The sequence below is a fragment of the Nomascus leucogenys genome, chromosome 14, assembly GCF_006542625.1.
Source record: "Nomascus leucogenys isolate Asia chromosome 14, Asia_NLE_v1, whole genome shotgun sequence".
Taxonomy (NCBI): domain Eukaryota; kingdom Metazoa; phylum Chordata; class Mammalia; order Primates; family Hylobatidae; genus Nomascus; species Nomascus leucogenys.
Genome location: NC_044394.1, coordinates 74,519,830 through 74,547,574, shown reverse-complemented (window position 1 = coordinate 74,547,574; position 27,745 = coordinate 74,519,830). Strand labels below are relative to the sequence as shown.

The following is a 27,745-nucleotide window of genomic DNA, read 5'->3' as shown; positions in this document are numbered from 1 at the left end:
CTACAGATTAACAGTTGTTGGCGTGCAAAGTTTCATACATCATACATACTTGAGTTCTCATCTGGCCTAATTTCTTCCTTGAATCCTGCATCTCATTTTCTAAATAGATGCAGTGATGCGATGAAGCATCCAGCAAAGCTTCTGTTGCTGATTGTTTGTTTAAGATATCATCTCGTTTTTGTTGAAGCTGTCTCACAGCTATCTGATAAGATGTTATTTTTGTTACTGATTTTACAAATCACCTTATTATTAAACCATTAATAATATTTAACTCTAAAGCATACACTTTGAAAAATATCACCACACAGACTGATTCACCTTCTTTTCCTCATGTGTACACATCCCTGTGTATTACTGAATCCAGTTAAGGATACAGAAGGTGTTATCTTCCTGCCAAACTGGTATTGTTATTCACACAACATATTCAGCCCACTAGTCATTCCTCCCCGATCAATCTGCAATGCTTAAAAACCTTCTGAAGTCTCAAAAAGAAATGAGTATGTGGGTGAGACTGATGGTAGGAAATTACACATTGTGGAATGATTTCCCTCTTTTTTTTTATTAGAAACTCAAATCAACCTCAGAGTTCCTCACATTAAATCATCTGCTTAAATCCTTCCAATAGATGTCTATCTCAGAAGAAAAGTAAAATTCCAGTGGCCTTAGATGCTCTAAGTAACCTGCCCTCCACCTCCTGCCCTGACTCAGCTGCTATATTTCTCCTCCCTACTCACTCCATTCCTACTCTACGTGAATCCTGCCACTCCTCGTTAGTCTGAAATCCTCCTTAGTCTGAAAATGGGGATCCAGTGTCAAACTAATAAATCACAGATAGCTATGCCTCTCTTTGTCCTGGACAAAGTTATATCCAAATGATAGTAATTGAGCCTTGAAATAAAAATTATGAGCAAATTTTTTATTTAAAAACTGAAAGTAAATTATAGATGCCAGTGGGAAGATTAAATCAAAGATGATTTGGCTAAAATTTGCTGCATTTTCCCCATATTATAAGTAAAATTAGATGCCTTTAAAGAATAGAATGATCATATCTATACATAATTTGAGATTGAAATAGTTTCAGATTTAAGTCAAACTGACATGAGGAAAAACAAAATTTTACCAACTAAGATACATTTAAAGCTACTGGAGAAAAGTAATTATGAAATAGGGAATACACTTCAGTTCATCTAGGAAATCTGGAATTAACTGTCAAAGTACCCCACTTAATTGAATCAATTTCAAAATACCATTTTAGGTATGAGCATTTCCATATATCTGATTTATCATGGTCTTAAAATGTTGCAACATAAATACATTAAAATTATTATTTCAGCAGTATAAGACTACATTATTAATATTAGTCTATATTAACATTTTATAACTTAAAATTTTATAAGTGACACATTGACTTTAATCAGAGGAAAGCATCTCTCAGTTCTAACTTTGACTTGCTGGAAACAAGGAATGTTTCTAAGCTGATATAGCAGATATATTTATCATATGTATCCTTTTTTATATTCAACTAGATCCAACATTCAGCTGTAACCAAATATTACTTTAAATTTTACTTCAGGAAGTTTGAAAAATACTTATTTTTCTTGATACTTACTTCTCTTTCTGCTTTCTCTTTTTCATATTGGCATTCTTGTTCTTTCAAATGATTCAATTCATTGACCAACATTTTATTGTCTTCTTCTAGTAAAAGACGGCGCTTTCTGCACTCAGCTTGAAGGTTTTGTACTCTAGCATCACCTCTGGCTTGAATATTAAGTATTGCTTTTTCTCGATTGTCAGCTTTGTTGCGAGCATCATCCAGTTGCTGTTGAAGCAACATATTTTGTTTGTTTAGTTGACAAAATCTTTCCTGCTTTTCTCTGCATTTTTCCATTGTATCGTATCCACTTTTGTACATTTTTTCAATGTCCTTCATTAGACTCTGTTTTTGCCTTAGCTCACTTTGCACGTGTTCAAAAACCAAAGCCTTTTCTTTCAGAGCCTCTCTTGTGTAATGGAGCTCAGTTTTGAGGACTCTGGACTTACTCTCAGCTTTAGAAATTTGCTGAGAAAGAATCAGAACGCAAGAATTAAAATTGTCCAGTGAATGACACCATTTATCTACTGTGCCCTGGAAAGCAAGCTCTTGGTCTCTTTTTGGTGAGTGACTTTGATCACGATCACATAGGGCAGCATTTGGTCTACAACGGTATGATTGCATTTCTGTTTCCAGTCTTTGCCTGCTCTCTCTTTGCTTCTCCAGATTGGAACGGAGTGTTGTGTTTTCATCTGTCAGAGCAGCAAGCTGTCCACTATAACAGCCTATTGTTTTTGCTAATGTTTCCTCACTCCGTTTTACAGCCTTTTGAAGGTTTTCATGCTTTCTTTTCACAATTTCAAAGTCTTTTAAGTATTTCTTTTCCAGGTTTTGGTTTTTTATTGTGTCTATATCCAGCCTGAGCCTGGCAATTTCATCTTGAATCAAGCGGTTTTCATGCAGCAGGTCTTCTTCTTTTTCATCAGTTTCAGAAATCTAAGTAAAACAAAGAAAACTTGTAACTAGTATCCAACAGGATAACATATTGTGATTGCTTCTGAAATTAAATAATAACCTGTACATTTATACAATGAGAGGTTGCCATAACTGGATATCTAACTGGGAAAAAAGAAGTTGAGTCAAAACCTCAAACCTCATACAGCATAAATTCCCCAAAGTTCAAAAGTTTATTTGAAGACAGTGAATCCATGAAAGCAAAAAAGAAACCATTAGATAATTTTTTTAAAATTCAGGATTAAAAAAAGCTTTTAATGAATTAAAACAAATTGCAAGGCATAAAGAATTAATAACTATGACCACATTAAAAAATTGGGTTTACACTCTAACATCTAAACTATACCTCTCCCTATAGTGAGAGCATTAGCTTGGCAGATATTTGGACAGATGAATGACATTTTCCAAATTCTTTAAGTTCCCTTTTTCTAAAATATTGTATAGATATTCTACTTTTCTAATATTGTTATGGTCAGTTTTAAGAATGACATTTATTGATAAATGATAAGTCTAGGCATTGTACTTAGCACTTTTACATGCACAAATCAATGAACTCATTTAGTTATAATTCTATAGCAAAAGGTTAAAAATATAAGCAAGCTGCAGGATTTTTCCCAGCTTTTCTGACTCTACTCCTAGTGCTCTTCCACCAAATCTGTAACTTCTGTGAGGTAGATATATACATACAAAAATAATCTTTTATTTCAAGACACCAAAAGTCAAGAAAATTAAATTTATAAAGCTCTTCTTAGAAAATCATGAGATTATTTGCTATTGTGATAACATTTATTTCTTTTCCATAACATTTGAAATGTAATTAACAGGAAATAAGGAAAATATGCTGAACTATGTCACTAGGAACAAAATAGTTACAATATCATTAAGTATATATTATAGAATAGCATTGTTTTCAAAAGGCCTTTGAACTAAAATAAAGTATTTCAAGATTTATTACAAATAATTGTAGCTATAAATGCCATGATTCATTTTTAAGATGAAATAAAATTTGGGGATTGTTTAGGCCTAAATAATATACATTAAATGAAAGAGATATCATAAGTAATATTAATAAGAGTAGAAATATGAAGTTTTACCAAACATTAATTTACCTGATTTGAATTATTTCCTCCTGTCTTCAATTCCACCTCCGCTGATTTGATAGCCAGTTTCATTTGTTTTGTCACATCAGCTTCTATCCTATATTGCTCTTCTGTTATTCTTAACTTTTCCCTAACTTTTTGGTGCAACTCTTCAACATTTCTTCTTTTCTTTTTTTCTTGCTGTATGGCAAATCTGTAAATATACTTATCTTAGAATTTATCTTATCAGTGAGGACTAAGCTCTAATTTTTTATCTTGCCCAAATTCCTACCTAAGGGATCCAGGGAGTCATGCCCTACAAACCATGGATTCTCATCAGAAGGGTTTTATTTGACCCTGTATATTGTGACTTGCGTTTCAATCTGACTCTGGCATAACATTATGAGACAAGGAAGAAAATATTTAATCCAAAATATATTTCCTTGCCATGACTTGAAACTGGACTGCAAAGTCTCTTGTGGGAAAAATCCACATTCTATAGAGAACCCCCTTTCCCCTTTGTTTTCCTTCCTTTCTATGCAGATCCAGGGGATAATCAGCTAAGAGCCAGGCACCCTTTTGGGTCCGACAAGAAACATTTTACAACCTGCTCTCTCTGAAGTCTGCTGAGAGATTCCTCTGCACAATGAAACTTGGTCCCCACAATCATTTATCTTAACCTGAACATTTCTTTCCATTAATCCCAGCTCTTCAAATAAACTCAACCAATTGTCAACCAGAAAATGTTCAAATTTACCTATAGCCTGGAAGCCCCAGCTTTGAGTTGGCCTGACTTTCTGAACCAAACCAATGTATTTCTTAAATGTATTTGATTGATGTCTCATGCCTCTCTAAAATGAATAAGACCAAGCTGCGCCCGGACCACCTTGGGCACATGTTCTCAGGACCTCCTGAGGGCTGTGTCGGGGGCCACGGTCACTCATATTTGGCTCAGAATAAATCTCTTCAAATATGTTACAGAGTTTGACTCTCTTTGTTGATATTAGAAAATAAAACATTCATACGTTGGTTTATTATCCTAATAAAGTTTCTATGTTCTTAAATACTATTTTTCTTTCTAGTTCTCATGTTTTTAATTTCTCACCTCAATCTCATCCAAAGGACATGCATAAGTTGAAATGTATTGATGAAAGAACATCCTGCATAAGTTTCTGTTACTAGTAACTCTAGCAAATATTATGAAAAAGGATGTTGAAAATTATTCAGTAAAGTTACAAGATAAAAATTATCTTTTCTTCACACAGTAATTACTCCTCAATTAGGATGAATCATTTAGAGTTAATTAACATAAAGTTACTTTTTATAAACAAGTTGATAAATTCACTAGAAATACATTTTCATCTTCATGAAATATTCATTTCAAGTATCCCTAAACATAATTTACATTGTAAGATAGCATTTTCGATGTCTTCATGAAACATTTATCAGCAGATTACTGTAATCCAAGACTAGGTTAAGAATGTAATATGTTACCCTACACTTTTTAAGATTGTTTTTTGGGTAACACTTTCAGTCTATCCTGTTGATTAGTATGTATTTTATAACCAATTTTAAAATCTGTTTTGGAACAACACAAGATCTAATATTTAATTAAACAATAAAGAATAATATATGTCTTCAGCATAAAACTGAATTAATTTTATCTACGTAGCAGAGACAGAGATGTTGAATAAGCTAATCAGTAATCACTTTCCATTTTACTTTTTATTCCCTGCATATTAAGAATAAAACTGGATAATTTTTTTTTTTTTTTTGAGAGGGAGTCTCATACTATCGCTGGGCTGGAGTGCAATGGTGCAATCTCAGCTCACTGCAACCTCTGCCTCCCAGGTTCACGTGATTCTCCTGCCTCAGCCTCCTGAGTAGCTGGGATTACAGGTGCAACCACCACACCTGGCTAATTTTTTGTATTTTTAGTAGAGATAGCATTTCACTATGTTGGGCAGACTGGTCTTGAACTCCTGACCTCGTGATCTGCCCACCTCGGCCTACCAAAGTGCTGGGATTACAGGCGTGAGCCACTGCACCCGGCTGATAATTTTTTAAATAATTATTCTGGGTAAAGAAAAATATCTGTTTCATACTCTGTTGGTTGAATTATAAATTAATATAAACATTCTTAAGAACAATTTAGAAATATTGATCAAAGATCTAAAACAGATCTAAAAAAGTTTCTATACTTTAACCAGAAGAATTTATCCAAAGTAAATAATTAGAAATGTAGAAAACTATGTGTATATAAAAGATGTTCCTTGTAGCATTATTACAAAAACTTTTTAAAACCTAAAATTCAATTCATCAATTAAATAATGAGATTTCCAAAGGGTAAAATTCTGTACAGCCATTAAAACTATGATTTAAAAGAATACGCATTTAATTATTAGAGAAATATTCACAATTAAGAACTTGTGATATTATATCCAATAATTTCACACTCCATAAGATTAAGAAGCTTTCTTCCCTGTTAAATCCTAGAAGGAAAGTTCGCAATTACAAAACTCCTCCTTATATGTCTTTAATATAAAACAAATAGTTCAAACATTTATTTAAAACTAGGTCATACCTGAAACTACAGAGTTCTTTTTCCAATTCAATTCCTTCATGCTCTAACTGCAATTTTATTTCTTCTTTTTCAGATAGTCGCTTTTGTAGTACACGAGCCTTATTTTACATTTTTTGAATTTTTACTCTAAGTTGCTCACAGTGGTTATCTTTAAGTTCTATTGATCTTTTACATAAACAAAATGTATTTTTAATTTTCAATAGGCGAACACAATCTGTAACCAGGAAAAAACAAAGTAGAGATAAAATACATGAGTAGATTTTTGGATATAAAGGACCGTGCATTTTTAACATGTATTCATTCATACATTGAACAAGTATGTACATATTGAGTGCCTACAAGGTGGAAGATACTATAGTAAGCTCTGCAGATAAGACAACACCTCTGCTATTGTTTTAGCTTAAAGTATAGTGAAGAACCAAGATAAAAAGGTGACAGTTATAAACTCAGATAGGTCCTGTAAAAAAAAAAAACCATAGTTATATGATTGCATAAGATAATTTGATCTATACTTCACCCAGGGAAGATTTCCCTGAGGAAGAGATGCTACACTGAGAAATGAAGGATGAGAAAGAAGCAGTTAAGCAAAGAGGAAAGCAAAGCACTCTGGCCAGTTTGCAGCATGTGCTGTGCTGAAGCTCTGCTGCAATCTGTTACTAGCTCTGATGGAGTAACAGATACTGATTTTTTGTCTTATCTGAATGAATAAAAAACAAAACAGACAAAATATATTAAGCAATGATTTTCAACACAGTGGACTTCAGGCAATGAAGATGGTAGGTGATCACTGAAAGACAGAAAACAAATATAGCATGCCTTACAAATGTCCCAGCTCTTTTGACAGAGTTTTGACAGAGGTTCAAGGCCATGACAAAGGGAGAAAATCTGACATAGAGCTGGGGTGATGAAGCTGAGAGGCTAGTAAAACCCAAGCAGATAGAGATCACAGGACAGAAAACTGGAGAGAAAAAAGCAGTACAGGAAACAAATCCTGGAGATGTACAGAGATTCCCTCTTGGGTATTTAGTGGAGTAGTGAAAAGTGCTTGTGTGCTAGGAAACTTCCTAAGAACAACAGAAAATAAAATAAAATAAAAAACAGTTAAAGAAAATTAGCAGAAACTATGTCTAGGGTTCACACAATGACTGGAAGAGGGTCCATTCCCATGAGCCAGGCCAAAATACCACATACTTCACAGGACAATCAATATTCAGAAAGGTCTTGCCTCAGGAGTGAGGAATTACCCCAAATCTAAAAGCAAGAATGGAAAGATTATAAGTAAATCTCTGTACTCCAAATAAAACTCAAGACAATAAGTGGAGGCAGGGAAGGTTTTTAAAAAAAAAAACAAAAAACTTGTAGAGATGCAAATTACATTGTCGGAAGTAAAAACTATAGTGGATGGAAATAAACACAAATTAGAGATAACAAAGGAAAAATTCCTAAATTTGACACGATAAACTGCAAGAAACTTTCAAGCAGCTAATAGGTAACTCCCCAAATAAAAAAGAAGAGACAGAAAAAAAATTCAAGAAAATATGGCCAAAAATATTCTAACCTTAATACAAACCATAATCCCACAGATTCAGGAAGGAAGTGTCTGGGACAGAAAAAAATGAAAATGTATCATTGTCATTTTTTATACCATCTATGATGTATAATATTACTGAAGGTGAACTGTGATAAGTTAAAATTATATACTAAAAATCCTAAACACTAAGATAGCAAAACAGTTATTTCTAATAAACCCAAAAATATATATAAAATTGAATCATAAAAAACAGTTGACTAATCTAAAAGAAAGCAGGAAAAGAAGGGGAACAAAGAACAGTTGGGACTAATAGCAATCAAACAGCTACTAGACAAACATAACTATATCAGTAATCACATTATAAATGACACTTGTCTAAGAACCTCAACTATAATACAGACTGTCAGGCTCAGCAAGAAAGCAAGACCCAACTACAGGCTGCCTATAAGAAATGCACTTGAAATGTAAAGACACAAATTGGTTGTAAGGATGGAAAAAGATACATGCTAACAGTTGCCAAAGGCAGCTGAGCAGGAGTGGCTGTATTAATACCAAAGTAGATTTCATCGCAAAAAATAAATCCAGCAATAAATAACAAAAGGTCATGTCACAATAGTAAAAGGTTCAGTTAATCAACAAAACATAACAATCCTAAGTCTTTACGCCCCTAATAAAAAACTAGCCTCACAATATATGAGACCAAAGTGGATAGAACTACAAAAAGAAACAGACAATTTCTAAGTAATCTGAGGTTTCAATACCCTTTACTCAATAAGTGATAGAACAAGAAGGCAGAAAATCAGCGAGAATAGACTTGAACAACACTATGCTTTTCAAGTACCCAAGGAACACTTACCAAAATAGACCACATTTTAGGGCATACAACAACTCTCAATTAAAGGATTGAGTCAGAAGGATTTAAGTCATACAAAGTATGTGCCCTGACCACAAATCAATCAGATTAAAGACCAATAACAAAAATAACTCTGGGAAATACTCAAATATTTGGAAACTAAGTAGCACACATCTAAATAACCCTGGGTCAAACAGGTAATGAAAACAGAAATAGAAATTAGAAAGTATTCTGAACTGAATAAAAATTTGTCAACCAGAATTTGTGGAATGCAGCTACAGCTGTACTTGAATACAAATTTTTAGCACTGCCAAATGTCTATATTAGAAGAGTCTTAAATCAATGACCTTGACTTCTACCTTAAGCAACTAGACAAAAGAAGAGTGAATTAAACCCAAAGCAAGCAGAGGAAAGGAAATAATAAACATCTGCTGTGGTCTGAATGTTTGTCTTCCCCAAAATTTATATGCTGAAAGCCAATCACAGATGTGACGGTATTAGGAGGGGGGATTTTTTTTTTATTATTATTATACTTTAAGTTTTAGGGTACATGTGCACAATGTGCAGGTTTGTTACATATGTATCCATGTGCCATGTTGGTGTGCTGCACCCATTAACTCATCATTTAGCATTAGGTATATCTCCTAATGCTGTCCCTCCCCCTTCCCCCCACCCCACAACAGTCCCCAGTGTGTGATGTTCAGGAGGGGGGATTTTTACAGGTAGTTGGTCATGATAGCCAAGCCCTCATGAATGGGATTAGTGCTTAGTGCTCTTATACAACAGACCCCAGATCTCCTTCGCCCCTTCTGCCAAGTGAGGGCGCAGAGAAAAAGAATTCATTCATGAACAAGGACATGTTCCCTAACCATACACCAAACACGACAGCATCTGGATCTTGGACTTTGCTGACCCCACAACTGCGAGAAATCAACTTCCATTGTTTGAACCAGTCTATGGTATTTTGTTATACTGTTGGTTCCAGAAGAAACAATAGAAAAAAATCAACAACACAAAACACCTTGAGGAGATCAATAAATGTGAAAAAGATCCATTTAGCCAGGCTGCTCAGAAAAAAAGAAACAATACAAATTACTAATTTCAGAAATAAACAATGTGACATTATTATAGATTCTACAGATACTAAAAATATAACAAGATATTATAATTTCTATGTAAGTAAACATGACAACTTAGATAAAATTAACAAATTCCTTTAAAAATGAAAATTAGCAAATCTCGATCAAGAAGCAATAGATAATGTGAATTGCCCTATATCTATAAAAGATAGTTAAGTTATAGTTAAAAACCTTCCTAAAAGAAAACTCCAGACCCAGCTAGCTATGCTGGTGAATTCTACAAAACATTTCTGGAAGAAAATAATACAATTATACATAAACTCTCCCAAAAGAAACAGAAAGAAGGAGTATATCTCAACTCAGTCTGTAATGTTAGCTTTACCCTGAACCAAAACCAGAAAATATTATCAATAAGAAAATTCCCTCATGAGCACGAATGTAAAAATTCAACCAATTTGTGATGCAACGAAGGTATCCTCCGATAGCGGAGTGAATAAACTGTGGTTACACAGCCATACAGTGGAATATCACTCTACACATAAAGAAATGAGCAATCAATTCATGAAAATATGTGAAGGAACCTTAAATGCATATTACCAAGTGACATAAGCTAATCTGAAAAGACTACTTACTGTATGATTCCAACTATATGATCAGGAAAAGGCAAAACTATGGATAAAGTAAAAGGGTGCCAAAGGGTAAGAGACGGCAGGAAAAGATACATAGGCAGAGCACAGAGGATTCTTAGGGAAGTCAAAATAATTTATATAATGTGGATACATGTCATTGTACATTTGTCCAAATCCATACACGTACAGTACCAAGAGTGAACCCCAATGCAAATTATGGGCTTTGGTTGATTGTGATGTGTCAATTTAGGCTCATCTATCATAGCAACTACCACTATGGTGAAGGATACTGGTCATGAAGGAGGCTAAACATGTATTGGGTTGGGGGTATACAAAAAATATCTGAACCTCCCTCTCAATTTTGACAGGAACATAAAACTGGTCTAAAAAATAAAAGTCTTTATAATAAATTCTAAATGAGACTTTAGTAAATTGTATCCAACAGTATAATAAAAAGGTAATACATCATAAACAAATGGGGTTTATTCCAGAAATGGAAGGTTGGCTTACCATTGAAACATCATCATTATTTACCATAAAATGAACTAAAAGAGAAGACCCATAGGATCATCCCAACAGATACAGGCATCTGATAAAATTTACTCCTGATGTTTCAAAGAGAAACACTCTTAGCAACATAAGAATCCAAGGGAAGTTCTTCAGCATGATAAACAACATCTATGATGAATCTACAGCTAACGTGCATCATAGTGAAAAACTGAAGGCATTTCCTATAAGATGAGGAAGAACATGGGAATGTCTGCTTTCACTACTTGTTTGTTGCATTGTTCTGAAGATTCTAGTTAATGCAGTCAGGCAAGAAAAAGAAATAAGAGGCATCCAAGTTTAAAAAAAGAAATAAAATTGTCTTTATACACAACCATTACCATACAATAGGTATGGGTAAACCCCAACCTGTGGGCCAGCTTCTTGTCTGATAAGCTTTTATTGGAACACAGCTGTGTTCATTAACTTATGGATGATCTATAGCTGCTCTCACACTAAAATGGCAGAGTTTATCAGCTGCAAAAGAGACCCTTTTGCCACAAGTCTAAAATATTCACTATCCTTAGTAAGAGGGTAGTTTGAGAAAGAAAGGTTTAACAACCTTTGGTCTATGAAGAAAATCTGATCAAATCTACCAACAATGTGCCAGAACTAATATGTGAGTTTAACAAGACTGAAGGATACAAATTCAATATAGAAAAATTAACTGTATTTCTATATGCTAGCAATAAACAATCAAATGAAAATTTTAAAACTATCATTTTCTATAGTTTTATAAAAATGTATATTTGGATTAGCAATGCTCAACCTGTATAAAGAAAGTCAAATACATCTACACTAACTAAACTATCATTTACAACTTCATCAAAAATGAAATACAGATAAATCTGATAACATATGAAAACACCGATAAACTACAAACTACAAAATACTACTGAGAAAATTAAATATTACCTCTATAAAAGCAGACATACACTTTATTGAGTAGATTCAGTATTGTTAAGATGTCAATTCTCCCCAAATTAATCTATAAATATGACACAATCCCAACTTAATTTCCAACAAGCAAGCAGTCTTTATATTATTGATAAGCTGATTCTAAAGTTTATGTGAAAATGCAAAGGATCTAGCATAGTCAAAACAGAACAAAGAACAAAATTGGAGGATTCATTTCAAGAATTACTATAAATCAATAGTAACCAAAACAGTGTGCCATAGGTACAGGCTGAGTATCCCTTATTCAAAATGCTTCAGACTAGAAGTTTTTCAGATTTTGGATTTGGAATATTTGCATACACATGATGAGATATCTTGGGGATAGGACCCAAGTCTAAACACAAAATACATTTATTTTTCATATTTACCTTATACACAAAGACTGAAGGTAATTTTAAACAATACTTTTAATAATTTGGGGCATGAAACAATGTTTGTATACATGAGGTCGGATGTAGAATTTTTCCACTGTGGTGTCTACGTTGGCAATCAAAAAGTTTGGGGTTTTAGAGTATTTCAGATTTGGGATATTTAAATGAGCAATGCTCAACCTGTATAAAGAAAGTCAAATACAGACAATCCCCAATTTAAGGTGGTTTGACTTATTGACTTTATAGTGGGTTTACTGAAATATTAAATTGCTTTTGACTCAAACACTGGGTTTCCCACAATTTGGGGAGCATCTGCAAATTAATAAAATTCAATAGACAGTGCAGAAATAAATAACACATATGCAACCAGCTTATGACTGACAAAGGCAGGATGGCAATGCAGTGGAGAAAGGATAGCCTTTTCAACATGTGGTGTTGGAACAATTGGCTGTCCACATCCAAAAAGTGAACTTGAATCCATACCTCACCTCACTCCACATACAAAAGGAAACTCAAAATGGAGCACAGATTTAAATGTAAGATCCAAATCTATAAAATTTCTAGAACAAAGCATAGGAAAAATCTTTGTGACCTTGTGCTAGGCAAACATTTTTTACATATGACACAAAATGCAAAATCTGTAATTCAACAATTAAATTGGACTTCATTACGATTAAAATCTTCTGCTCTTCAAAAGATACTACAAAGCAAGTGAAAAGTCAACCCAAAAACTGGCAAAAATACCCTTGTAAAAAAGTAGCTAAAAAGTAATAGTATCCAAATACATACAGAATTAATAAAACTCAACAAGTAAGAAAATATCAACCTACTTTTTTAAATGGCAAAAGATTTGAAAAGACAGTTCAACAAAGAAGATGTACAGACGGCAGATAAACACATGGAAAGATGCTCAACATTTTAGTCATTAGGATCGTGTACATTAAACCCACAATAATATACATAATACACCCATCAGAATGACTAAAATTAAAAAAATAAACACGGCAGTAGTGTGACAACATAGCAACTGGAATGGTCATTTACTGCTGATGAGAATAGAAAATAGTACAAATATTTTGGAAAACCATTTAGCAGCTTTTAAAAACAGGAATATAAAGGGCCATGAGGAGACGTTAGTGGGTGATGGATATATGTTGACTATCTCGATGATGGTAATAGTTTCACATGTGTATACATCTGTTAAAACTTATCAAATGGTAACTTTTACATGTGTGCACTTTATCGCATATCAATTACACCACACTAAAGCTACTGATTGTAGGAGCAAACACCTAAGGCACTGGCTGTGGCACAGAGAAGGGTAGGCAATAAAACTCAAGGACTGAGATCCATACCTTATAGCAATAAATGGCAGCTGGGTTTTCAGCAAGCATGTAACATGATCAGGTGTGATTTTTTACAACTATATAGTTATGATTGCAGAACAGGCCGTGGTTTTGGAAGGCGGAATAGTAGGAAAGACAGTTAGAAGGTTATCACAGTATTTCAGGTGGGAGGAAATGGTAACCTGACCATGAGTAAATGGGTAATGGCATAGAAGAGAAGCAGAGTAAACAAACACATTGGGTGTGCCATTCACACTGAGAAAAGTACAGTGAAATGATCATAGCTCTTTGGCTGAGAAGGTACAAGATACAGTTGTTTTCATCCCATTTTAACGTAAGGCATATTTCTGAGATGAACATTCTTGTAACATATCAGTACTCTATGGTACAGTGCTAAGCAATGTGTGCATACATTGCTATAGGATTTTTAAAACGCCTTATATTTATGCATTGGTCCTACCTTTACACTTCATTTCATGTTGATCAATGAGTAATATGACTTTCTTACAATTAGAGCAAAGCGAATCATCATCCTCTGAGGCTATTTGACATGACTGAATTATGTCATCAAGGTCATCCCTGGAATGTATTTGGTTTTTCGCCTACAAAATAAATAACACTGTTTCAAAATGTCCCCAAAATATTTATAGCATATACTAAATGTACAGAAGTGGGAATTGCCCATCTGTTTATATGAGCACAAACACAGTTACTTGTTCTGTACTTTTTTTTAAGCAATTTCCTTTATTTTGACTCTAGTTAAGAAGACCACATGGTCTAGGGATAAATTAGTTTCCCAGTTCCTATGCCATTTAGAACACTGACAGAGAGACTTGGGTTAGTTAAGGAACAAAGATTAAGAGAATGTCTTCCTATAGCCTTGATGATTTTTTCTAATTGTAAAAATCAATTATATAACATAAATGAAAAAAAAAAAAAAAAAAAAAAAAAACAAAAAAAAAAAAAAAATTAAAAAAAAAAAAAAAAACTGAATTATTTTAATTGCAAAAACAATCTATTTATACATACAATTATGTATTTAGATAACCCCATTTTACACAAGAGATTTTCATAAGTAAAAAATTCAAATGGATCAAATAATTGGTGAAGAGAAAAATCAGAGTAGCAGCAAGTGACCCTCTAAGTCTTTTTGAAGTTGAACTTTCTCCAAAGCCAGGAACTCTACTTTACTTGTAATATGCTAACCTCATTCTTAAATCTTTGCATATATCACTTAATTCCACTTCTAGACATACTGCTGATGTTCTGTCATCATGTGGTGGAGAATAATGCACATTTTCTAATTCAAGTTTTATGCTTTCATACTTATTTGCACTACAGTTGTCATATAACAGCTTCTGGAACACATTCTGTATTGGTTTTGTACTGTGGTGTTTTAACAACAGAAACACCATAATTTTTTTTTTTTTAATCACATGCTTCATTTCTTTGGAGCAGGTAAGCCACATATCTAAAAGGCTTTTTGAATCACTAAATTGAGGCATATGTCTGATGTTTAATTTCCAATTAGTGGTGTTTTGGTTTTTTGTCATTTGCCTAACAACCTATTTGTCTTCTTTTATTTCAACCATAACTACTTCTGGGTTTCTTGCTTTCGTACTTTCTGTATCATTATAAAAATTTTCCTTGTCTGGGTTAAAAACATGTTCAGTATCTGGTTTGTTGTCATTTTCATAGTCTACTTTATTTCTATTTAAATAAAGCTCCGAAGGTGACTGGCAAGCATATTCTGGGGACCCAGAGTATGAATGAGATAGAAAGGCATTTTTGAGACTGGGTTATTTTTGTTCAGGAAATATCTGGACTACTACAGAGACAGATATGCCAGATGCATCACTTTCCTGACAATCAGGTGAATCATTTGCCAAATTAGAGGGTATTTACTTAAGTTTGTTCTTCCTGTAGAATTATTATGTAGTTGCTCTTCCTTAATACAAGCAGTTTTGTAATTTTCACAAATTTCACCAAAACTGCTTTAACTTTTTTGTGATGAATTTTAAAGTTTTTTTTACCCTAATTTGTCTTGTTTGATCCACATTCTCTCATATTTTTGTGCACAAGTAAGTCCTGCATATATAAAGAGGTCCTTTCTATCACAACATTTTTTCACTACTAGTTGTTGAGACATTTTTGCACATGCAAAAGTAGAAGATAAATTTGCTAGTTTTGTTTCTCAGATGTCTTTTCTGTCAGAGTACACGTTTTAAAAATAACTTTATCTTTAAATAATGAAGTGTAAAAAGAGAAAAATTAAAAAATAATTAAAGTTTAATATTAAACTTCTTAATCTATGTTTACCTACTCCCAAATCACTGGATTGTAACTAAGAAGTGAAAAATAATTTGCATTAGCCTAAAATAAGTGAAAAACATAAACCATGAAACTTTAATTTGTCACTGTTTGTTTGGACTAAACTTGACTAATTCATTATGTGTTAAATTTCCCAAAAATGAATTAGAAGATGACTTGTGGTACTATAAAGGCACTGTCACTTTAAAAGATTTTATTACTATACGTACAGTGTACACTTGAGTGCTTTTTGCAAAGATTACTCACTAATGATTAGGCAAACTTTAAATTATTAGGAGCCAAAATCAACACCAGTCAGTAAGAAAAGCAAATTCTTACATTTTAATGCAAATTACATATTGTAATATGATTGACAGTGTTATATATTTATATTGATTATAGGCTTAAGTTCTAAGGTCTACTAATGACAGTGGATTTAATAAATTTAACAATATTTACAGATTTTCTATATTGAAATACATTAGGCAGTTATTGTTTGTACGCTAATACCAAAGGTGCCAATCTGCAAGGTATAATTCTCTTGATAGCCAGTTGGGTTGATTTTATGACCCATTCTCTCCCTGAACATAGAAACTGAAGTCAGAGATCAAAAGGGAAGATAAATTCTTAACCTTGGTATTAGTGACTGGCAATTAAAAAAACTGCAAAGTTTGAACCACTAGTAATAATTACTCCTTTAATCTGAATCCAATACGGTGGTCATCACTGTTAAATTGTTCATAATTTCTATTGCTTAAAATTGTAATTCAATATTTGATGTTACCTTATTATAATAGGAAGTTATAAAAATAGAAGTGCAAACAATATCAGGAACTTTTTAACTCAATTCCAAGGGTAAAGATTAGATATAAGTTGCTATAGATTCCAACACTATTTTAAGTTTTATAACTAGTTAAATGTTTTTAAAATTAAATATTAAATTATAATCAACCGATACTAAAAGGCTAATCCAAAGGTAAATTCATTTCAAATATGCTGTATTACCAATGCAAGGAAAACAAGATTAAACCAGAAATTTGATTTTAAATTTTTACATACCTGTGGCTGGTTATTTTCATATTCTTCAAGCCTCTTTTGCTCTCCCTCTGATGCCATTTCTAAGTCTTGTTCTGCTAAAAAGATTATATATTTAGTTAAAATGAGCTACACAGAACAGTTAGATAAAAGCCATGGTCAGCCACGCGTGGTGGCTCACGCCTGTAATCCCAGCACTTTGGGAGGCCGAGGCAGGTGGATCACGAGGTCAGGAGTTCGAGACCAGCCGGACTAACATGGTGAAACCCCATCTCTACTGAAAATACAAAAATTAGCCGGGCATGGTGTCATGTGCCTGTAATTCCAGCTACTCAGGAGGCTGAGGCAGGGGAATCGCTTTAACCTGGGAGGTGGATGTTGCAGTGAGCCGAGATTGTGCTATTGCACTCCAGGCTGGGAGACAGAGCGAGACTTCGTCTCAAAAAAAAAAAAAAGTGTAAAATAAGCTTTCAATGTGTAAATAATTGTCAAAAATGAAAAAATTAAATTTCCACAGACTTATTAATAACATTTTATAATTCAAAATCAGTGCAATGTTCACTGATTATTTTGGTTTTGTTATTCAAAGAATGAACGCTGTAACTTTTTGTTTCTAAAATTAGTTTGATTTGATATACCATGCTAATCTCTAAGGCACTTTCATGGAACTGTGATCCTATTAAAAAAATAGGTTTCTTAGTAAAATCAGTCGAAGTTTCTTAGTTCAAATAAATTTCATTTGATTAACTAATATCAACACTTCTATATAGCTCTCATAAATTATTCCCACCACAAATAAAGAGGAAAGCCTCTTAATTTAGCAGTAGTATCTTACATGTATAATTTCTATTTCCTAAACTTGTGTTCCTTTCCCTCTGGCTAGAAACATGCTCAGAAATAGTAGCAAAATGACACTGTTATGTTTCAAACTGCTATCAGATGGCAAACAGGTGTATGGAAAGGTGCTCAACATCACTGATCGTCACAGAAATGCAAACCAAAGCTACAATGAGGTATCTTCTCACCTCAGTTAAAATGGCTTTTATCCAAATGGCAGGCATTAAGAAATGCTGGTGAGGATGTGGAGAAAGTGGAACCTTCGTACACCATTGGTGGCATTGTGAATTAGTACAGTCACTATGGAGAACAGTATAGAGTCCTCAAAAAATTAAAAATACAACTACCCACATGATCCAGCAATCCCATTGCTAGGTAACTACTTGACAGCAAGAAAATCAGTATTATAAAAGAGAAATCTGCCCTAACATGTTTATTGCAGCACTTTTCACAATAGCCATAATTTGGAATCAACCTAAATGTACATCAACAGACAAATGGGTTCTAAAAATGTGATACATATACTGCTCAGCCATATGAAAGAATAAGATCCTCCCATTCGCGATGACATGGATGGAACAAGAGGACATCATGTCAAGTAAAATAATCCAGGCAAAGAAAGGAAGGATTCACACGTTGTCAGTCCTTTGTAGGTGTGAGAAATTTAAAAAATAGAGCTCATGGAGATGAAGAGAAAAATCACCATTACCACGGTCTAGGAAGGGAGTGGGGGTGGTAGGAAATGAGGATGCTTAATAAGTACAAACTATAGTTAGAAACAATGAATAAAATGTAGTATTTTATGGCACAAAAACATGACTACAGTGAGCAATAACTTGTTGTACTATTTAGCATTACTGAGGAAGTACAAATTAAAAGACAGCACAAAGAAATGGTTAATGCGTGAGGTGATGGATAACCCATTAACCATGATGTCATTATTACACATTGTATGCCTGTATCAAAATATCTCGTTTACTCCATAAACATAAACACCTACAATTTACTCATTAAAATTAAAAACAAAAAAATAAAGTAACACACACACAGACACACAGTGTGCTAATCAGAACATCGGATTGGCTTAATATAATAAGCATAACAAAATTGACTAGAACCAATAAAAGTTAAAACAAAACAAATATGTTACCAAATAAAACATTTCATTAGCTAAAAGCCATAATTTGAACTGACTTTTAAAGCAAAACAAATATTTTACAGTATCAAAATTGACCTCTTTAAATCGCTAAAAACTATTGAAATTCCAAATCGGAAACTTCAGAGTATCAAAATGTAAAAGGAGAAACATCTGAATAAAACCTTATATTTTTAGGCCAGGCACAGTAGTTCATGCCTGTAATCCCAGCACTTTGGGATGGCGAGGCGGGAGGATCACCTGAGGTCGGGAGTTCAAGACCAGCCTGACCAACATGGAGAAACCCTGTCTCTACTAAAAATACAAAATTAGCCGGGCATGGTGGTGCATGCCTGTAATCGCAACTACTTGGTTGGCTGAGGCAGGAGAATTGCTTGAACCAGGAAGGCGGAGGTTGCGGTGAGCTACAATTGAGCCATTGCACTCCAGCCTGGACAACAAGAGCAAAGCTCTGTCTCCAAATAAAAAAAACAAACCTTATGTTTTAAAAATATATTTTCCTTATGCATGTAAATCTCATTTTTGAAAACATAAATAAAAATGATAACAGCTGCATTATTTAGATGTAATCCTGAAATAAAATATAAAAAGTGAAATAATTGAGAATAGAAAGACTATGAGCATTAGAAATAGATTAATGTACTTCTTTCCAGAGTTAAATCTGCATTGCAAAGTTTACCTGGTGTGGACGTTTGTACATCCTTCATTTTGGTGGCTGTATTCAGAACAGCATCTTTATTTTCAATTGTGGCCTGAATGGGTTTTAAAACAAAATGATCAGCACATGATGTATATTGGTATATGCAGTTAATAATTAAAAATATAAATGTAAGAGTAATTACCTTCAAGTTGGGCAGATTCTCAGGATACTCTAACAAGCAAGAGAAATATATAATCAATCATATGTAAATATGGTAAGGCCAACCATACATTCATGGAGTGTTAGCATCAAACTGAATACTCTTGCCTGTATTAGTGTAGGGTTTCATGTTTTTCTAGTTTGTTTCTTTGGGACAGTAACATGATAGAAATGCAATGAAGAAAATAGGAATACAGCTTCAAAAAACATACAGTTACAAGTTAAAAAGTGAGATTATGCACCACATCTATTGCTAAAAAAAAAGTGTTAATATCAATGTGGATATGCTGATTAACAAGGAGAAATGTGATCTAAAATCAGAGGAGCAAATCATAACCCTAGAAATAAGTGTAAAAGCTGGTGCTAACTGCGACCGCATGACTTTCATGCAAGACATCAGAAGGATTTATACCATCGTAACACAAATATTCATCATGCTCTTTAACTTGTTCGGTAACTGAGAAGGTACACAATTACAACGACACTTCAGTTGAACGTGCACTTCACGTCTCTTCAGTGTAAGTGTCCTGAATTGATCTGCTTGGATATATGTTTGGTGAATCCTAGTAGTTAATATTCATTATTTATCATGGCCATGTGGTGTAATAATCTGCCTATGTTTCTTATATCCTCTAGTTTAGCCTTCAGAAAGTTTCTTCATCCACTAATGGCAAGAAGGTATAATATAAAAACCCCATCAAAAAGTATAATAAATTATACATACTTATACAAAATGGAATTGCTCCAGGCATTAGATATTAATAAACTTATACATTTGGAAATCAGTCCAATATTCATTGAAAATAACCATTTCAGGATTCAATTAATGCATTCAACATTATTTTTGTCTGTAAAATTAGTCTGCTCTGGAATATCACTTTACTATAAAGAATTTTCATTAAATACCTATTTTAACAAAATAGCCAGCACTTTAGAAAAAAGCTAATATATTCATATTAAATTTCAACTCATTTGAATAACTAATAAAAAATATGTCTGGACCGGGCACGGTGGCTCACGCTTGTAATCCCAGCACTTTGGGAGGCCGAGGCGGGCGGATCACGAGGTCAGGAGATCGAGACCACGGTGAAACCCCGTCTCTACTAAAAATACAAAAAAATTAGCCGGGCGTGGTGGCGGGCGCCTGTAGTCCCAGCTACTCAGAGAGGCTGAGGCAGGAGAATGGCGTGAACCCGGGAGGGGGAGCTTGCAGTGAGCTGAGATTGCGCCACTGCACTCCAGCCTGGGTGACAGAGCAAGACTCTGTCTCAAAAAAAAAATATATATATATATGTCTGATGTCTGATAGTAGTAAGCATGAATAATGAGGCACTGTGGTTTGTCCCAATTCTAGCACTCCTTACTGATTCCAGTAGTCATTGGAGCAGCCAGAAATCAGATCTTCTGGTATGCAAATATTCTAAATGCATCTGAAGTGAGTTCACTCAGGTTTCCTCAGCAGAAACCACAAAATTACCTAAATAACTTCTTCCTTCCCCTCTTTCTTGCCTTGCAGTCCCTCTTTCTTGATGAAAATAATTACTACATCAGTGGTCACCTTGCTCCTCATTCTCCAGTGTTTATGGGTTATTATAACAACTTCCTCCCTCTGGTTTTAGCAGTACCATCTGACATCTATAATTTCGATTACTTTTTTCTCTTTCTCCTTCCCCTTTCCATAGAAACATGCTCTGAAATAAGAGCAAAATTATGCTGTCTCCTGATCCTCTTATCTCTTATGTCTTGAACTGCTTTCCAACAGTTCTTCTACACAATTTCAATGTAGGGAACTCTATAAGCTTGTTAACTAAGATCATGGCCAAGGACCGATAGCATCAGCAACACCTGAGAACTCACTAGAAATGCACAATCTCAGGCCTGCTGAATCAGAAAGTGCATTTTCAATGAGACCTCCGCTGATCTATTCAGGGGTGGGACGTTGTCTTCTGTCTTGAGTGCACATGACATTAAATGTGTATTGCCAAATTACCTGTTCTAGATTTCCTACCACCCATTATTCTTGTGGCAATATTCAAAAAAGAAACTTTCTTTTTAAATGTAACCTGAATGGAAAGAGAAACAAAACAGTCAATACATAATATATATTTCATAGGCTATGCAATAAATAATTCAAAATATAAATGAAAGAGTAACTACCTTCCAGGCCGATTGTTTCTGAGGAGACACTGAAAAGTAAAAGAAATATATAATCCATCATATGTAAATATGATAAAGTTCTCCCATACATTCATGCAGTGTTAGCATCAAGCTGTATCCTCCTGCCTGTACTAGTGTAGGATTTGATGTTTTATAGTTTGTGTCTTTGGGACAAGAACATGAGGAAATACACTGAAGAAAATAGGAATACATGCTTCCAGAAAATATACAGTCAGAAATTACAAAGAGGTATTATGCGTCATGTGTGTATTACTGAAATAAAGAGTGTCAATATCAATGTGGATATGCCGAATGATGAAAGGAAATGTGATCTAAAATCAGAGGAGCACCTCAAACACCCAGGAATCAATGTCAAAGAAGGTACTAAATGCTACTGCATGTTTTTCATGCAAGACATCAGAAGGATTTATACCGCTGTACTGCAGTATTCATCATGCTCTTTAACTTGCCTGGTAATTGAGCAGGTACACAATGACAATGACACTTTAGTAGAATGTACACTTCACAAGTCCTCAGTGGAAGTATCCCAGGTTCATCAGCTTGGATGTAGGTTTGGATAATCCTGTATATAATATTCTTTATTTCTAAAACCCATGTGGTGTAATAATGTGCCTACATTTGTTGTGTCCTCTAGTTTAGGCTACAGAGAGGTTCTTCATCCACTCACGGCAACGAAGTATAATATATAAACCTTATCAAAAAGTATAATAAATGATCAAATTTGACATACTTATACAAAATAAAGTTGCTACAAGCATTAGATATGAATAACCTTCTACATTTGGAAATCACTCCAATATTCACTGAAAATAACAATTTTAAAAGTCAATTAATGAATTCAACATTAATTTTGTTTCTAAAATAGTCTGGTTTGAAGTATCATGTTATTCTCTAAAGCATTTTCATTAAACTGCTACTTTATCCAAAGTTAGCTAATTGAAAAGCAAAGCCAATATATGCATATTCATGTTTATCTCATTTGAATAACTAATAACAACAAAACATATATCTCTGACGCCCAATAGTAACAAAGAGGAATAATGAGTCACTGTGGTTTATCCCAATTCTAGGACTCCTTCCTGCTTCCACTGGTTCCTAAAGCAGCCAAAGTCAAAGCTTCTTTTAGGAAAATATTTGAATATGCATCTGAACTCACGTTTCCTCAGAAGAAACAACAAAATTACATAAATAACTTCTTATTTTCCCTCCTTCCTGCCTGACAATCCTCTTCCTTGAGGAAAGTCATTGCTACATCAGTGGTCTCCTTAGCTCTCGTTCTACAGCGTTTATGGGTTATTACAATCATTTCTCCATCTGTTTTTAGCAATACAATGTGACGTCTGTAAAATCTATACCTCATCTCTTTCTCCTTCCACCCTTGGTGAAAACAGGCTGTAGAATTAAAGCAAAATTATGCTGTCCCCGGACTCCTTATGTCTTTAATGGCTCTCCAACCTTTCTACTTCCCAATTTCAATGTGGGGAAGTCTATAATCTTACTGCAAAGATCATGTCGAAGACCAGCAGCATCAGTGTCACCCGAGAACTTACTACAAATGAAGAATCTCAGGCCTGCTGAATCAGAATGTGCAGCTTCGATGAGCCCCCTGCTGATTTATTCGGGGAAGAGAAGTTCTTTTCTATCTGGACTGAACATGACATTAAATGTGTTTTGCAAAATTACCTGTCCCAGATTGTTGTCCATCCTTTATTTCTGTGACTATATTCCTCACAGAATCTTTCTCGTCACTCGTAGTCTGAATGGGATTTGAAACAAAATAATCAATACATGAAGTAGGTTTCATAGACTATACAGTTAATAGTTCAACATATAAATGAGACTTTAATTACCTCCTCAGCTGGTTGTTTCTGAGGAGACACTGAAAAGCAAAAGGGATACATAATCACTCATATGTAAATATGATAAAGTTATCCATACATTCACGCAGTGTTAGCATCAACCTCTGTCCTCCTGCCTGTATTAGTGTAGGCTTTGATGGCTTCTACTTTGTGTCTGGCGACTAGAACATGACAGAAATACACTGAAAAAAAGGAATACAGGCTCCATGAAATATACCCTTACAATTTCAAACATGGTGTGATTTGTCATATGTCGAAATCTAAAGTAAAACCATGTCAATATCAATGTGGATATGTCGAGTGATGAGGACAAATGTGATCTAAAATCAGAGAAGCAACTCATACACCTGAGAATCAATGTCAAAGCAGATTGTACATGATCCTGCATGTCTTTCATGCAAGGTATCAAAACGATTTACACTAGTGTACTACAAACATTCATCATGCTCTTTAATTCGCCTGATAACTGAGAAGGTACACAATTATAATGACACTTCAGTTGAATGTACACTTCACCTGTCTTCAGTGGAAGTATCCTAAATTGATCAGCTTGGATATATGGTTGGTGAATCCTTGTAGATAGTATTCATTATTTACCATACCCATGTGGTGTAATAATCTGCCTACATTTCTTGTATCCTCTAGTTTAGCCTTCAGAAAGTTCCTTCATCCACTAATGGCAAGAAGGTTATGTAATATATAAACCTCATCAAAAAGTAAAATAAATTATACATATTTGTACAAAATGCAATGGCTCCTGGCATTAGATATTAATAAGCTTTTACATTTGGATATCGGTCCAATATTCATTGAAAATAACCATTTTAGGATTCAATTCATGCATTCAACACTATTTTTGTCTGCAAAACTAGTCTGCTCTGGAATATCACTGTATTATAAAGAATTTTCACTAAATAGCTATTTTAATGAAAAAGCCAGCACTTTGGAAAAAAGCTAATATATTCATATTAAATTTTAACTCATTTGAATAACTAATAAAAAATATATGTCTGATGTCTGATACTAATAAACAGGAATGAGGCACTGTGGTTTATCCCAACTCTAGCACTCCTTCCTGATTCCAGTAGTCATCGGAGCAGTCAGAAATCAAATCTTCTGGTATGCAAACATTCTAAATGCATCTGAAGTGAGTTCACTCAGGTTTCCTCAGCAGAAACCCCAAAATTACTGAAATAACTTCTTCCTTCCCCTCTTTCTTGCCTTGCAGTCCCTCTTTCTTGATGAAAATAATTACTACATCAGTGGTCACCTTGCTCCTCATTCTCCAGTGTTTATGGGTTATTATGACAACTTCCTCCCTCTGGTTTTAGCAGTACCATCTGACATCTATAATTTCTATTACTCCTTCTCTTTCTCCTTCTCCTCTCCATAGAAACGTGCTCTCAAATAAGAGCAAAATTATGCTGTCCCCCGATCCTCTTATGTCTTGAACTGTTTTCCAATGGTTCTTGTATCCAAATTCAATGTAGGGAACTCTGTAAGCTTGTTACTAAGATCATGGCCAAGGACCAACAGCATCAGCATCACCTGAGAACTTACTAAAAATGCACAATCTCAGGCCTGCTGAATCAGAAAGTGCATTTTCAGTGACACCCCGCTGATCTATTCAGGGGTGGGACGTTGTCTTCTGTCTTGAGTGCACATGACATTAAATGTGTATTGCCAAATTACCTGTTCTAGATTTCCTACCACCCATTATTCTTGTGGCAATATTCAAAAAAGAAACTTTCTTTTTAAATGTAACCTGAATGGAAAGAGAAACAAAACAGTCAATACATAATATATATTTCATAGGCTATGCAATAAATAATTCAAAATATAAATGAAAGAGTAACTACCTTCCAGGCCGATTGTTTCTGAGGAGACACTGAAAAGTAAAAGAAATATATAATCCATCATATGTAAATATGATAAAGTTCTCCATACATTCACGCAGTGTTAGCATCAAGCTGTATCCTCCTGCCTGTACTAGTGTAGGATTTGATGTTTTATAGTTTGTGTCTTTGGGACAAGAACATGAGGAAATACACTGAAGAAAATAGGAATACACGCTTCCAGAAAATATACAGTCAGAAATTACAAAGAGGTATTATGCGTCATGTGTGTATTACTGAAATAAAGAGTGTCAATATCAATGTGGATATGCCAAATGATGAAAAGAAATGTGATCTAAAATCAGAGGAGCAACTCATACACCCAGGAATCAATGTCAAAGAAGGTACTAAATGCTACTGCATGTTTTTCATGCAAGACATCAGAAGGATTTATACCATTATACTGCAAGTATTCATCATGCTCTTTAACTTGCCTGGTAATTGAGCAGATACACAATGACAAAGACACTTAATAGAACGTACACTTCACAAGTCCTCAGTGGAAGTGTCCCAGCTTCATCAGCTTGGATATAGGTTTGGATAATCCTGTATATAATATTCTTTATTTCTCAAACCCATGTGGTGTAATAATGTGCCTACATTTGTTGTGTCCTCTAGTTTAGGCTACAGAAAGGTTCTTCATCCACTCGCAGCAACAAAGTATAATACATAAACCTTATCAAAAAGTATAATAAATGATCAAATTTGACATACTTATACAAAATAAAGTTGCTACAAGCATTAGATATGAATAACCTTTTACATTTGGAAATCACTCCAATATTCATTGAAAATAAGAATTTTAAAAGTCAATTAATGAATTCACCATTATTTTTCTTTCTAAAATAGTCTGGTTTAAAATATCATGTTATTCTCTAAAGCATTTTCATTAAATTGCTATTTCTATCCAAAAGTTAGCTAATTGAAAAGCAAAGCCAATATATGCATATTCATGTTTATCTCATTTGAATAACTAATAACAACAAAACGTGTATCTCTGATGCCCCAACAGTAACAAAGAGGAGTAATGAGTCACTGTCGTTTATCCCAATTCTAGGACTCCTTCCTGCTTCCACTGGTTCCTATAGCAGCCAAAATCAAAGCTTCTTTTAGGAAAATGTTCTAATATGCAACTGAACTCAGTTTCCTAAGAAGAAACCCCAAAATTACATAAATAACTTCTTATTTTCCCTCCTTCCTGCCTGACAATCCTCTTCCTTGAGGAAAGTCATTGCTACACCAGTGGTCTCCTTAGTTCTTGTTCTACAGCGTTTATGGGTTATTACAATCATTTCTCCATCTGTTTTTAGCAATACAATGTGACGTCTGTAAAATCTATACCTCATCTCTTTCTCCTTCCACCCTTGGTGAAAACAGGCTGTAGAATTAAAGCAAAATTATGCTGTCCCCGGACTCCTTATGTCTTTAATGGCTCTCCAACCTTTCTACTTCCCAATTTCAATGTTGGGAAGTCTATAATCTTACTGCAAAGATCATGTCGAAGGCCAGCAGCATCAGTGTCACCCGAGAACTTATTACAAACGAAGAATCTCAGGCCTGCCAAATCAGAATGTGCAGCTTCGATGAGCCCCCCGCTGATTTATTCGGGGAAGAGAAGTTCTTTTCTATCTGGACTGAACATGACATTAAATGTGTTTTGCAAAATTACCTGTCCCAGATTGTTGTCCATCCTTTATTTCTGTGACTATATTCCTCACAGAATCTTTCTCATCACTCGTAGTCTGAATGGGATTTGAAACAAAATAATCAATACATGAAGTAGGTTTCATAGACTATACAGTTAATAGTTCAACATATAAATGAGACTTTAATTACCTCCTCAGCTGGTTGTTTCTGAGAAGACACTGAATAGCAAAAGGGATACATAATCACTCATATGTACGTATGATAATGTTATCCATACATTAATGCATGGATATCATGTTAGCATCAAGTTATATCCTCCTGCCTGTATTACTGTAGGCTTTGATATTTTATACTTTGTTTCTTAGGACTAAACATGAAGGAAATACACTGAAGAAAATAGCAATACAGGCTTCAAGAAATATACACTGACAATATCAAATGTGCTATGA

At 34.2% G+C, this 27,745-nt stretch overlaps 1 protein-coding gene across 1 annotated transcript; it reads right to left on the bottom strand.

The window, feature by feature from the left end:
* Window positions 1-27,536, bottom strand: LOC100596168 (ankyrin repeat domain-containing protein 36B-like). The gene is given in 17 exon segments (XM_030827790.1): window positions 1-45; window positions 47-202; window positions 1,610-2,527; window positions 3,655-3,838; window positions 6,209-6,422; window positions 13,981-14,122; window positions 16,890-16,960; window positions 19,538-19,610; window positions 19,701-19,729; window positions 21,708-21,780; window positions 21,875-21,903; window positions 23,579-23,651; window positions 23,746-23,774; window positions 25,447-25,519; window positions 25,614-25,642; window positions 27,319-27,391; window positions 27,486-27,536. Coding segments are annotated over 17 exon segments (2,262 nt in total).
* Between the last annotated feature and the right edge of the window lie 209 nt (window positions 27,537-27,745).